The sequence below is a fragment of the Carettochelys insculpta genome, chromosome 16 (assembly GCF_033958435.1).
Source record: "Carettochelys insculpta isolate YL-2023 chromosome 16, ASM3395843v1, whole genome shotgun sequence".
Taxonomy (NCBI): domain Eukaryota; kingdom Metazoa; phylum Chordata; order Testudines; family Carettochelyidae; genus Carettochelys; species Carettochelys insculpta.
Genome location: NC_134152.1, coordinates 33693431 through 33707033, shown reverse-complemented (window position 1 = coordinate 33707033; position 13603 = coordinate 33693431). Strand labels below are relative to the sequence as shown.

The window sequence follows — 13603 nt, the reverse complement described above, 5'->3', positions numbered from 1 at the left end:
GCCTTCTTCCTCTTTGCCATGGGATGTGGGGGAGGGGGCCGGGGTTTAATCCTGAAAGTATTCTTCAAATCAGGGCTTGAATCCTGGGAGGTGTCTTAGAAATCAGAGGACCTCATGCCTCTGGGTCAGTGAGTTGCAAGGAAGGTGGGAAGGGGGAACTGAAAGTTCCAGTGCAAGAGAGAGGATGATACACAGGTAACAAGAAGTCCTGTGGCACCTTATAGACTCACAGAAATTCTGGAGCGTAAGCTTTCATGGGCAAAGACCCGCTTGGTCAGATGTTGCACCTCATGAAGCGGGTCTTTGCCCACGAAAGCTTATGCTCCAAAATTTTTGTTAGTCTGTAGGGTGCCACAGGACTTCTTGTTGTTTTTGAAGATACAGACTAACATGGCGACCTCTCTGATACACAGACAACAAAACTTCTTCCTTGCACCTTGACCTGCTGCTTGCTTTTTAAGTGACGTCTTTCTCAGAAGAACCTTCGTTCGACTTTGTTTCGTACTTTCCACCTGAATAGATATCAGTAGTGGGTCTGGGCTGAGGGGTGTGGGATGCTTAAAAGGAAAGATCTCCCTTGCTGCTGCTGCGGCTGAAATGACTTGAAACAATATAAGTACACCTCTTAATTAAGTAATTAATTAATACAGGGCTTGGCTCTCCCACAACAGACCCAGGTATTTGGCATGACGGGCAAAGGCTAATGTTATAATGAGTCCGACGAATACTGTATCTCCCCGGGGCAGTTAGGTGTCTTTGCTGGGTGTTTCTTGGTAAAATCAGTGACTCCTCTCTCCTTGGCTTCTCTAGGTGGGTTCTTTCTTCATGATTAACTTGTGCCTGGTTGTGATAGCAACACAGTTTTCTGAAACAAAGCAGCGGGAGAACCAGCTGATGCAGGAGCAGCGTGCCCGCTACCTCTCCAACGACAGCACAATCGCCAGCTTCTCAGAGCCAGGCAGCTGCTACGAAGAGCTCCTGAAATATATCTGCCACATCTTCCGGAAGGTAAAGCGGCGGACATTGCGTCTGTACAACAACTGGCAGAGCAAACGTCGGAAAAAGGTCAACCCCAACAGCGCCCCCAATGGGCAGAGCCGTAGAAGCAAAAAACGCATCACCTCCATCCACCACCTCATCCACCACCATCACCACCACCACCACCACTACCACATCAGCAACGGGAGCCCCCAGGGGCCACGGTCCAACCCTGAGATCGGTGACCTGGAGCTGAAGGTCATGAAGCCTGGGAGCCAACTTATGCTTCCCTCTCCATCCCCCAACCTGCGTAGCCCTCCTCCTCCTCTGGATTCAGAGTCTGTCCACAGCATTTACCATGCTGACTGCCACGTGGAAGGACCCCCGGTGAAATGCAAGTCTTCCAATGCCTCCGCAAGTATTAAAATGACCGCTGGGCTCCCCACCAGCCATGGCAATATGAATTATCCAACCATCCTGCCTTCTCCAGCTAGCAAAGCCAGTTCTGCCCCGGTACCCAAAGGGAAGAAAAATAGCAGCACCCCTGTGGCTATGGTTAATAGCCCAGTGAGTCTGAACGCAGACCCTTTTGAGAAGCTCCATCATCTGATGGGAGAGCATGGTAAGGATAAAGGACTTGATGTCCTGCTTGGGGTCAGTGGGCCAGGGCAGATGGGATTTGGATGGAAGGGTCTATAAGGGCTAACTATAGCCCCATGTCATATAGTCATAGGAGCTCTGACCTTCCTTGTAAGCAGGAGGGACAAGAGGATTGCTGGGCGCCTGGGTAAGGTGATGGGGGCACTGCACATACCCAGAAGGGCTGTGGTCTCAGGAAGAAGGGGAGGGGGCTAGTCTCCCCTGTCACCCTTTCAGAGCAGTCCAGAGTGCCCCATGTGGGGCTCTGGCAGTGATTTAAAGGGCCCAAGGCTCTTGCCACTGATTCTACCACAGTAGCAGCAGCAGCCGGGAACTCTAAGCCCTTTTGAATTACCAGGTCCCAGGAGAGTTGCCCCCTTTTCTTAGCTCCTTCCCCTCGCCTATTGGTGGGCCTGCTGGTAACTGGTGATGGGCAAACCTTCCAGGAGGTCAGAGTTTAGGGTCAGGGTAGCCAAACACCCAAGAGGTTGCACGCTTGTCTGAAGCCCCTCAGAGTGAGCCACATGTCTTGATGCTACAGACTGGAGCCTGAAGGGAGAAAACAGGCTGTGTACAGGGCCTGGAGGAACCCAGAGGGAAATACAAGTTCCAAGGAGAGAAGCTGAAGCCAGCACTTCGCTCTGGGTGGAGGGCCACACTGGTTCTTCGTCCACCAGGATCAGTTTGGCCGTCTCCCATGACTAGCCATAGTCTTCACTTGTGTGAGTGGGGAGGCCTGGGAGGTCTGGGTCAATGATGAGATGGGATCAGGCTCTCTTACAGCTGAAAACATGGCCCCCTTTTCATCTGTCCTTCTCCCCTCTAATTTCCAGACGCTCATCCCCACAAAACTGGGGTCAGGACAGGAGGTACCTTTTGCTCCTATTTTACGTGGGCTTGTTCGACATAAAAAGTGCCCCCTGCCCCCACTGAGACCTGCAGCAAATAAATGAAAAGAGGGGGGATTGTTCATCCTGGAGACTGCAGTGGGCAAGGGGGGGCATGGATCAGCTCCCCGGTGCCGTGTTGGGAGGGCAAAGCCATGAAAGGTAGGGGTGTGCAGACTGGAGAGCAGAAGAGCTCACCCAGGAGGCAATGAACGGGTAGGATGTGTCCTGAAGAGTGTCGTGGGACCATTTGGAAGAACTGGGGTGTTGACATCTTACTCCTTACCCCTTTCTGTCCCCCTACCCCAGCTGAGGCTGGGAGCAAAATCCTGGCATGCAGGACCAGCAGCCGGGACCCAGGCCATGTGGTTGGCAGCAGAGGTCCCAGGCTGAAGGGTTGGCTTCTGAGTTGACAGAAACGGGCTGGCAGGAGTGCCCCTGGCTTGCGGGAAGGCAGTTGGGACCCTGGGGAGTGCTACAGAACCTCTCCTGCCCTCTGCACCCCTAGTTCCCATGTCCATGTTCCTGGACAGCAGAAGTTAGAAGCAAAGAACCCAGGGAGGGATAAAGCAAGGTGCTGACATGTACACTTTGTGATGTTCTACCTTCTTCTTGCAGTGGCTGGTTTGAAGCACGCAGGGAGAATGCACAGGCAGTGAGCCCCAAGCAAGGCGGCCCACCTCTTTCTCCCTGTTACAAAACACAACCTGTAGCTTTTCATGGAGACCAGGGTTTCCTTCAGCTTACTTCCTTTGCTCCCACCCAAAATGAGACAACTCAGCCTGGAATTCGGTCTCTGGCGTGACAGGGATGAATGGCGCTAGAACAGGGACCTGAGGGAAACGTACTGGAAAGCCTCTGGCCCTGCAAATCAGCAGCCTGGCAATTTTTGTTTTGAGCAGAAGCAGCTGCCTCTGGTGGTTTCATTTGTTTCTGATCTTTTGTCTCTGGCATCATGAGCTTTTGGGAAGAAAATGTGGAACCGTCTGTCTCCTCCTTGCCAGCCTTTGATAAACTGATTCATCAAAGCAACCCACTGCCTTTGGAGTCGGTTCTCTTGCTGTTCTCTGCATATCCCCTGGGGCAGCTGGCTGCCAGGGAAAGCTTGGATGTCAGCTGTCTGTGCAGCATGAGTTGAACCCTGTGCACAGACTGCAATGCACCTTCAGACGCATTTCTCCTGGCTTTGGTTAAAAGGGAAGAGCCCACTCAATGTTCTGCACCATACCGCATGCTTGTTCTCCAGCCCAAAGGGGGTGGGAAAGTGCATCTCCATAAATGAAAAGACGGATGGACAGAAAAGCTTCTGGCAGAAATCCTAACCCCTGATCTTGCATCCACAACAGATCCCCAGGCAGCAGGACCTATAGTACGGTTTCTGTAGGCTCGAGCTCAACAGGTGGATGGTGGGAGCAGTAGAGCTAGATAAGTGTGGGTCCTCTGGTCTTCCCTGTCTTCCATTTCTCCCTGAGCACCCAAATGCACTAGGGCTGCAAATCTACTGCAGATGCAAACCTCTTTGAAATCAGGAAAATGACAGCATTAACCCTGAACATGGCCAAATGTCATGAAAAGCCCCTCTGCTGGGACATCTCTTCTGCCTCATGGCATGAGGTGTACAGGGATGTTGTCAGAAGGCATCCGCTTTTCCGACACTCGTCTCAGAAAAGCGGACACGCTGTTTGGATGTGGCAGACCTCTTCCATGAGACCTCTGGTCTCCCGGAAAAAGTCTGTAGTCTAGATGTAGCCACGGTGGCCAGTGACAGGTGTCCTAGAGGAATGAGCAGAATGGATAATCAAGTGAGCCCTCCCCAGTTGTTCATTCCCAGCCGCTGTCAGACAGACGCGAGGGACACCATTCCTACTCATCTTGGCTCATCACCATTGATGGACCGAACCTCCATGAATTTATCTAGTTCTTTTTTGAACCCTGTTAAAGTCCTGGTCTTCCCAGGCGTTCCGCAGGTTGACTGTGCGTTGCGTGGTTGCCAGTGCAGCTTATATTCATCCACAGATTTACACACACAACTATTTATACTAACAGCATAGGGCCGTGTCTACACATGCCCCTCTCTTTTGGAAGGGGCATGTTAATGAGGCACTTTCGACCAGGTGACTGAGGCGCTGACATGCATATTCAGCACCTCAGTAACATAATGGTGGGCAGTCGCGCTTCAACAGTGGTGCTTTCGAAACGCTGACTGGCTGTGTAGATGTGGGCGCTTTCAAATAAGCACCATACTTCGAAATTCCCTTATTTCCAAATTGTTTTGGGAATAAGGGAATTTGAAAGTGTGTCGTTTATTTCGAAGTGCCTGTGTCTATACAGCTAGTCTGTGTTTCGAAAGTCACACTTTCGAAGCACAACTGGCCACCATTATGCTAATGAGGTGCTGAATATGCATGTCAGTGCCTCAGTCACCTGTTCCAAAGGGGGGGGCATGTGTACACACGGCCTAGATGTTGAAAGAATACTCAGCATGTCTTGTGGATCAGAGTTAAGGTTATTTGTAAAACACGCTGGATAACTTTTTTCCCGTATCATTAAAAGACCTGACAAATGGGTAAAGCTCATGAAATGATTTCTATAAGTTACCTTCACTGGACACTTCCAGTCCTTTAAAATGTAATATTCTTTTGCTTGCGCATGGGTTTGATATTCATCATTGGAAAAGCCCTAATGCTATAGGTTAACAAAGGCTATCGTGTGAATATGTGTATACTTTGAGATAACAGCCATGCTCCTGGAAAGTGAAAGCAAAGCAACTGTTCTATACCTGTAGCCTGAAACTCACAGTTCAAGTCAGAGGATGGTACAGCTGAGAGCCAAGTTCTCTGGGCTTTAATGAGTTAAAGGAGTGCCAAGTTCATCGTTCACTTACATCCCTGTGAATTCAGGTGAACACCAGTGACTTCACTGGATTTTAATTTGGGTCAGGGTTCCTCAGAGCCCTTGCTATTAATAAATCCATTACTAATAATATCCTGTGTTTAGAGAGGTCCTTTCAGACCAAAGCATTTTGTAAACTAAATTTATAAACTTTACAAACTCTAATGACAGTGTATTGTCCTCCTCCAAAGTGCAGCCGCTTACAGAGTGCAACGCAGCAGCTGCTCCTTAGGGAATAACAATGGTGCAGAATATTTGACAAGTGTCCAGTTTTGCCTCAGTACTGGATAGGGAGCTGGACCATTTAAAACGGGGTTGTCCAGATTAGAACGGGCTGAATGACTTGCCTGCCCTGGGGTCAGACTGCTTGAAGGGTGGAGGCAGATGGCCTTTGTGGGGGGCAGGTTGAGGAGGCGTTGAGATGGGAAGAATGGGAAGTTGTTTTCCTCCACTTTCCAGCAGTATTTGTAGGGGCATTAGCTGGGCTGGCGGGGCAGGCTAGGAAGGCAGGCAAAGGAGTATTTCCATGGATCCAATTACGCAAGAGCTTTATAGCCGCTAGTTCCCTCTAGTGCTGATGGCTAATGTTCCTACCACTGTGAGGCCTTCCTTAGAAGCACAGAGCCAAGCTGGGTGTTTCACACCTGCTGAGAAATGGCCCCAGTCTGTGCACAGCAACGGACCCACACATGATCCCTGCTCTGTCTTGAAGTTGCCAACTTCTGGTGTGCAAGAAACCGAACACCCTGACCCTACCCTCTGCACCTCTCCTCTTCCAAGGCCCCACCCCCACACACTCCATAACCACCAGCACTCACTCTCCACACCCTCTCTCACTCATTTACACCAAGCTGGGGTCAGGGTGTGGCGGGTGGGGAGGAGGCTTGGTCTGGGGGTGTGGGCTCTGGTGTGAGGCTGGGAGCGAGGGGGTTGGTGCATGTGAGAGGGCTTCATGCTGGGACCAAGGAGTTCAAAGGGTGGGAAGAGAATCAGAGCTGGGTCTTGAGGAGTGGAGGGGGTGAGGGCTCTGGAGTGGGTTTGGGGTTCGGGAAGGAGCTCCAGGCTGGGACCCAGGGTTTGGGGGGGGCAGGAGAGGAATCTGGGCTGGGTGTTGGGGTATGGGAGGGTGTTGGGGTGCAGGAGCTGGGCAGTGCTTTCCTCAAGGAGCTCACAGAAGCAGCAGCATGTCCCCACTCCAGCTCCTACGTTGAAGCGCAGCCAGGAAAGTGCATGCTCATCCTCTGCAGGTGGTACCCCTACAGCTCCCATTGGTCATGGTTCCCAGCCAATGGGAGCTGCAGAGCTGGCACTTGGAGAGGGCAGCTTCCTGCACCACTAGCTGGGCTTTTAACGGCCCAGTCAGCAGTACTGACTGGAGCTGCTAGGATCCCATTTTGACTGGAGGGATTAGACACTGAAGCTGGTTGGTGAGCTCCAGCTGGTGTTCCTGGCTTCCGTCTCATCAGAATGATCGAAAGGGCTGCCTCACATATTGCCCAGTACCTTCCCAGCCAGGGAAGAAGGAGCAGAGTGGAATCCAATCATGGCAAGCAATGTGCAAAGCAGAATCACTTGAGGGATAATGATGTGCATTAGCAAGGCATGAAGAACCGGGGAGCTCACAGGCTCCTTGGAGATCGGGCCAGGTGTTGTGATTGTGGGAGAGTATTTGCTCTCTTTGTGCAAGCGAACTGAGCCAAATGAAGCACAGCCTGCTCCTACGAGTGCTTGTGCCCTGCAAAGCTATGAGGTTATTTGAGCAGGCAGCCAAGGAGACGCTGGTATTCTGAAGAGGTCTGTGGCGCCAGTGTTTTTCATATCATTTTTAACACTTTGATAGCATGTAGGCGGTACAAGCCAGGCACTCTGGCATTCGTACTTCCTAAGCTGCTGCATAGACGTTTCTCTTTAGATCTGCCTGTGTTATTTCTAAATCGCTGTGTAACTTAGTAAAGCCCAGAGCTGAAACAGCCTGGCATGTGGAGTCAGGGGGAGGGGGGAAGTGTCTCTGACTTCTTGGCATGTTTGGGAAGATTACCAGAGAGAGCCCATTCTCCTCAGATGATCAGGCCTGTGGTTTATGGGTAAGGTCAGCAAAGCAACCAGTCTTTCAAATCCCCATGGTAACCCAACTTTCAGACCTCGTGAGTGAAGTGATGGCTTTTTCTGTCACCTCCCAGGGTACGGGACAGCAGGGGTCTCAGTCGTGACTGTGATACTTCTGTGGCACTCTGCTCTTTTCACCCACGGCTACCAGATTGCTCTTGTGTGGCCTCTGTGAAATGAGTGCTTGGGTCACCATCTCTCTGCCAGCAGAGAGGATCAAGCTCTTCAAACATGACTAGGGACTCTAGTGCCTAAATTGAGGGACCTCGCAGGGGCCTTGAAGATCAGGGTCTTTCCTGGTGTCTCCAGTCAAGTGCCCAAATCACTAGATGCGTCTGAAAGTCTTGTCGACGTACCACCTCACGGAAATCAAAGGTCAGCCCCTTTCTTGGCAGACTCGGTGCACTGGCCATCAGAGCTGTAATGACAACAGGGCAAGCAGGACGCTCGTCCCAGAGGCAGCATACACAGGGGCGCAGTTCCAGGAAGTTGGAAAGCCCCTCCTCCTCTCTCCAGATTGTCGGTGCTGGCCCCTTCCCCAGACTGGGAGAGCAGCTTCCAGGAGTGAAGGAGTTATCCCCGTCTCCCATGCTGCAGGGCTCTGCCCACTGCTCCTGGGCAGGGACTGGGCTTCCTGGTCCTACGCTGCTGTCGTCTCCATATGCATGAGGCCAGCCCCAGGCCTTTGGTAGTTTGGTGTCTTTGTTCAGGGGAAATAAGATTTTTTTATTTTTGTAAAGCTCATTGTTTTATTTTTTAAGCTCATTATTTTATGATGAGTTTGCCACGCTAAAGGCACATAAAGTAACTTTATAATAAGTGTTAGTATTATTTGGTTATTTGGTATATGTTCCTTTATTTATATTATTGTTTAAGAATCATATTTTGTTCATCAATTGTTATTTTTGAATTATCTATGTAAAATATGTTCCTAATATTATTGAAAATGGATTTTTGTTCTACTACTATATTCATTAATAATTTTTGTGGATTTTTCTTGACGTTCAGGTAAATAAAAAGTTAGTGAACGAGAGACATTTTTTAATTGAGGGGGAGGCATATAAATATTTAGCCCTGGGCACAAAAATATCTGATTATGGCTCTGCAGGCCACTGTCTGAGCAGGCTCAGGAGCTCAACTGCTCATAGAATCCTAGGACTGGAAGGGACCTCAGGAGGTCATCAGGTCCAACCCCCTGCTCAAAGCAGGACCAGTTCCAGCTAAGTCATCCCAGCCAGAACTTTGTCAAGCTAGGACTTAAAACCTCCAGAGTTCCACCACCTCTCTAGGCAACCCATTCTAGTACTTCACCACCCTCCTAGTGAATAGTTTTTCCTAATATCCAACCTATACCGCCCCCACTGCAATCTGAGACCATTGCTCTTTGTCATTCTCTTAACCTCCAAACTGATCTCTTCCCACCAAGCACATAGTGGGGAGGGGAGCATTCCTATGCAGTTGGTGAGGCTGTATTTGACTCGCACACAGGAGTCTGGTGTGGGTTCCATTTGAGCTTCGGGTGAAGGCTGAAGTCAGTTCTCAATTCATCTTCATTGGCTCACCGCATTGGTCTGTAAAGACATCCTGGGTAGACAGAACTGCCATTGTGCCCAGCTTCTGCAAGGGCTGCCAACTTTTTTCCCTTCCCTGCTCCCCTGCCCACCAGAAAATACAGTCACCACTTGGATTAACAACATCCAGCTTTTGCATGCCTGTTGGAAACAGCCATGACTCCTGCTGTGCCGTGACAGCAGGAAATTCAAACGAACATTTCATAAAGCTTGTGAGGAAAGGAGGGGTGAGGAGGTACGAAAGCATGAAAGCAGCCACTGCAGAGATGTTTAATCTGTAGCTGTCCTTATTCCACACCCTCCCATCCTTTGCTCCTCATCTTAACTTGGCTCATTAAAGGAACTGAAGGGTCTTCTAAACCTGGCGTTGTGATGATAGGCCATTAGGTTTAATAAAAGTGAATGGGAAAAGTGCCGTGTGCCACTTAATTGTAGCAGAGTGCAAGGAGATCGGCATGTGCTGGGGTGAATGGCCCTGTCTTGGGCTAGCTATCTGAGGCAAGGAAGCAAAGGGGGACTTCCGGAACTCAGGTTACATCTACACTAGGCAGAGTAAGTCAACCACAGATACGCAATTCTAGCTACGGCAATTGCGTAGCTAAAACGGATGTATCTGCACTCGGCTAACTTGGTCATCCCTGCTATGGAAGGTTGATGGGAGAGTTTCTCCCATTGACCTCCCTTAGTCCTCGCATCTCAGGAGGAGTACAGGGGTCAACTGCGACCCCTGAGAGGTCAATTTCGTGCACCTTTACTAGACACGTGAAATTGAACCCCGGAAGATTGACCGTGAGCGGGTTGATATTCCAGGGTAGTGTAGAAGGAGCCTAAGAGGAGTGGAAAACAGGGATAAAAGAGGGAAACTATATGGGGGAAATGGACCAATTTATGGGCAGCTCTAAATCTGAAAGCCAAAAGGAGCCATTATGAGCATCCAGTCTGACATCCTGAATGATGTGAACCAAAGAACCTGCCCCAGTGAGTCTCATGTCAAGCCCATGATGTCTCACGGAGCTAGAGCCGATCCATCGCATTTGTTATGTGATCAGAGTCATCCTTAGAATTTATGAAACCCTACGCAGTAGTATTACACTGGCAGCCAGTTGCCCGGGGGAGATTTTTTAGAGATGTGATTTTATGATTGTCAGCAACACACTGATGAGATATCTTAAAGCAAATTTTAAACTAAGAGCCTGTCAACTAACACAGTAAATACAGAAACTGACCATGTATATCTGTTAAATGTCTTCATTACCACTTGCACAGCAGCTTCACAGGTTCAGTGTTTTGCTAATAGGTCTGGCAGGCTTTTTCACTTTTAACTAGTTCCTCTCTGGGAGGAGACTCACCAGGCTGCAGCATCCACACGAGGGTAGGAAGAGGTGAGAGGGTGGACTTTGAGACCTCGTGGTGCCCCACATTCTCGGGTGCCTTATGCACCCACATATTCTGCCTATGGGGAAGGATGGCTCTGGACATGTCAGTGAAAAACAGGGGCAGCCAGAAGATCTGGGGAGTAGGTGGGAGTTAATACTGCTGTTCATTCTGTGCATGTCCCTTGGTTGTAGGTCTATGCAGGACGTCCAGCAGGTTGTCAGGTTTGAACGTGCCATGCGCTCTGCCCAGCCCCCAGCCCAGCATCCTGTCCTGCGAACTCCAAAACTGCCCCTACTGTGCTAATATCCTGGAAGATCCTGAGTTTGAGTTCAGTGAGTCGGACAGCTACGACTCCGACAACAACGGCGTCTACGAATTCACACAGGACCTGCGGCACGGAGACCAAAGAGATCAGATCCAGCAGCAGAGGAATAAGAAGAAGAAGAAGAGGAAACCAAAGGAGAAGAATAAAGTAGCTAGGCTTTGGATGGCTTTTGGTAACAAGCTGAAAAGGATTGTGGAGAGCAAATATTTCAACCGCGGGATTATGATCGCCATCCTGATCAACACGTTGAGCATGGGAATTGAGTATCATGAGCAGGTGAGTAACCTCGTCCAATGGTTGTTGCTTTCCTTTTCTTTGTTGGGCAGTGTATGTTGCTTTGCATATAAAGGAAGTGAACTCACACCGCTGGGATTTTGAAGGTCAGAGTGTGAATTGCTCATGTGATCCAGGTCATGCACCACTTACAGAAAGCAGTAGTGATTTCAGAATAGTGACCACATGCAAGAAGAATTGTGTCCCTTTTTGTTACCAACTGCTGCTCACAGTTGGGATCAAAAAGTAAGGGCAGGGGTCTGAGCCTTCAAGCCATTATATGGGCACTTCATGTCTTGCATGTGAGTCATCTTGCAGATGGCCCAATGTCTATCCACGTGTAATGGATTTCAGGTTTGGAGTCTGAATTCATGGAATAAATTCCAGTGTTCTTCCAATGCATGCATTTTTCCACTGCAAAGTGTCGCCTATCCCTGGCCCAGACGGCCAGCTGCGAACGACAGTCTACAGTTGAACATGACTGGGTTTCTCTGGTGGAGAGCAGAATCTGGGAGAAATCCATTTCGTAATATGAACCCCCAGTGCACAAGTTTGCCTCTGTATGTTGAACTAAAAGCTAAAACTCTGAAGCCCACTGTTGTGCCAGACCGAAAACAAGCAAGCCAGGTTCTTCTTTTCCCACTGGGGGGAGGACACTTTGAATTTGATCTCCTAGGGCACAAGGCAATGTCTTCGAAGTGGTTAGAGGCAGGCAGAAGATTCATTCAGTTCAGGCTAATCCTGGGAACAATATCATGTCAAGAAACGGCATGTGCCAAAGAGTGTGGTGTCATTGTAGCTTGCGTGGAGCTGAAGAGCAGGGAGATGGGAAGGATGAGTCATCTGAGGATCCTTCAGGCAGGACATGGTACAGGGAGCTCCTTTCTGAGTCTTCGTGGGGAAACTGATTAACCAGCTGTTTTACACATGGCATACTCTGAAATATTTTCTCTGCAAGTGGCAGAAAACACCACCCTGTGATCTGGAGAGGAATTTGAATGCTGATTTTGTAAATGACAATTGATGCAGTGTTCCATTCAAAGCTCTCCCATAATGCACATAGCAGAACAAGGAACACGCTCTCTGCAGCCCAAGGCTATTAACAGGGGAGGTACAGCTGTCCCTGCTAAAATGTGCTCGAGGACAGGCAGTACGAGGTAGTGGGGGAGGCACTTAAGCCTGCGCACGCCGGGGAGAGGAAGGTTCTGTGTGTCCTCTTCTCCATCACCTCAGCCCATTAGTCCCTGCTGTTCTGATTTGTGGGGGTTTTTCCCCGTGCACCTCATTTGAAAAACCCATGTCATGGTTCGTGTGTGTTTTCTCTCAAGACCAACACTTAACTAACACAACCTGATCCACAACTCTCCAATAATAAACCAGTTTTTGTGTGCAACAGAGGAAGACAGAAAAACAAGCAAAGCAATAAATGTCAAGGGCAAGTTTTTGTCTGATGAGCTGTGCAGCAACAAGTCTTTAAAATCAAGAAATCCTCCTAGACGGTCTCCTTTGACTAATTCATTGCTGCTGCAGGGATGGTTTGTCAGGCTGATAAAATGTTGTCAGTCCTTAGATCCTCTGGTGACTGGTGCTGGGGCAGAGCCTGTACTAGACAGGCTACGGTGAGCAAGCACAGGGTTTCCATGGAGCCTGTAGCTCATCAGTTATAAGAGGTAGGTTGTAATAATTATGTCCTGTTCCTAAGAAAGTAAAAACCTGTAGGTTTATGTTGGATTCCAGATTGCTTAAACTGTCTTACAGCCAATAGCAATAAAAGAATTTTAAGTTTTTGGCTAAAGAACTTCAGATTTCAGCCAGTTTTGCTCGGAGCCACTAACTTGGGTGCAATAAAAAGGAAGAATTCCTTACTAATACCCTGCAAAAGTCCCTGCACATGCCTTACTGTGAGCAGCCTGATGTTTCTGGTGCACAGCAAGCATAACAAACATCTGAGCTGTCAGAACAAGCTTCTATGTACCTCACCCAAGCAATCTGCTATCAACAAAAGGGGCCTTGGGGTCTTGCCTGGAGCTAGTACATTATCATAAAGAAACAGGAAACAAAGTTGGACTATCTGGCACGAAAGCCTTGAGCTTTCGTTAGCAAAGTCAGTGTCATTTTGGAACCCAAACCCTGTGAAAATAGGCTGTAGGATTCAGGACCCAAGAAGCGTGTTTTGTGCAGACATGAAAGGCAGTTGTCTTAGAGGAACTGGTCATAGTTTTGGGGTGAGAGGAGAGCTGGGAATTCAAGTACCTAAAAGAATGTTGCAAGGAGGAGAGAGAAAAATTATTCTCCGTAGCCTCTGACAAGAAGTAATGAGCTTAAATTGCAGCAAGGAAGGTTTAGGGTGAGCATTAGGAAAAATTCCCTGTCAGGGGAGTTAATTCCTGGAGCAAATTGCCCAGGGTGGTTGTAGAATCCCCATCACTGGGGATATTTCAGAACAGGTTTGATAAATATCTAACGGGGTGATCTAGATGGTACTTGGTCCTGCTGTGAGGTTAGGGGACTGGACTTGATGACCTCTTGAGGTCCCTTCCAGTTCTAGTGTTCTA

General features: G+C 49.1%; 1 protein-coding gene across 1 annotated transcript in view; it reads left to right on the top strand.

Annotated features, from left to right (window-relative positions):
- Positions 1-13603, top strand: part of CACNA1H (calcium voltage-gated channel subunit alpha1 H) — a 493948-nt gene that overhangs the window by 353164 nt on the left and 127181 nt on the right. The window contains exons 9-10 of the mRNA XM_075010231.1: positions 811-1600; positions 10642-11051. Coding sequence (XP_074866332.1) covers positions 811-1600; positions 10642-11051 — 1200 coding nt within the window. The remainder of the gene's footprint in view (positions 1-810; positions 1601-10641; positions 11052-13603) is intronic.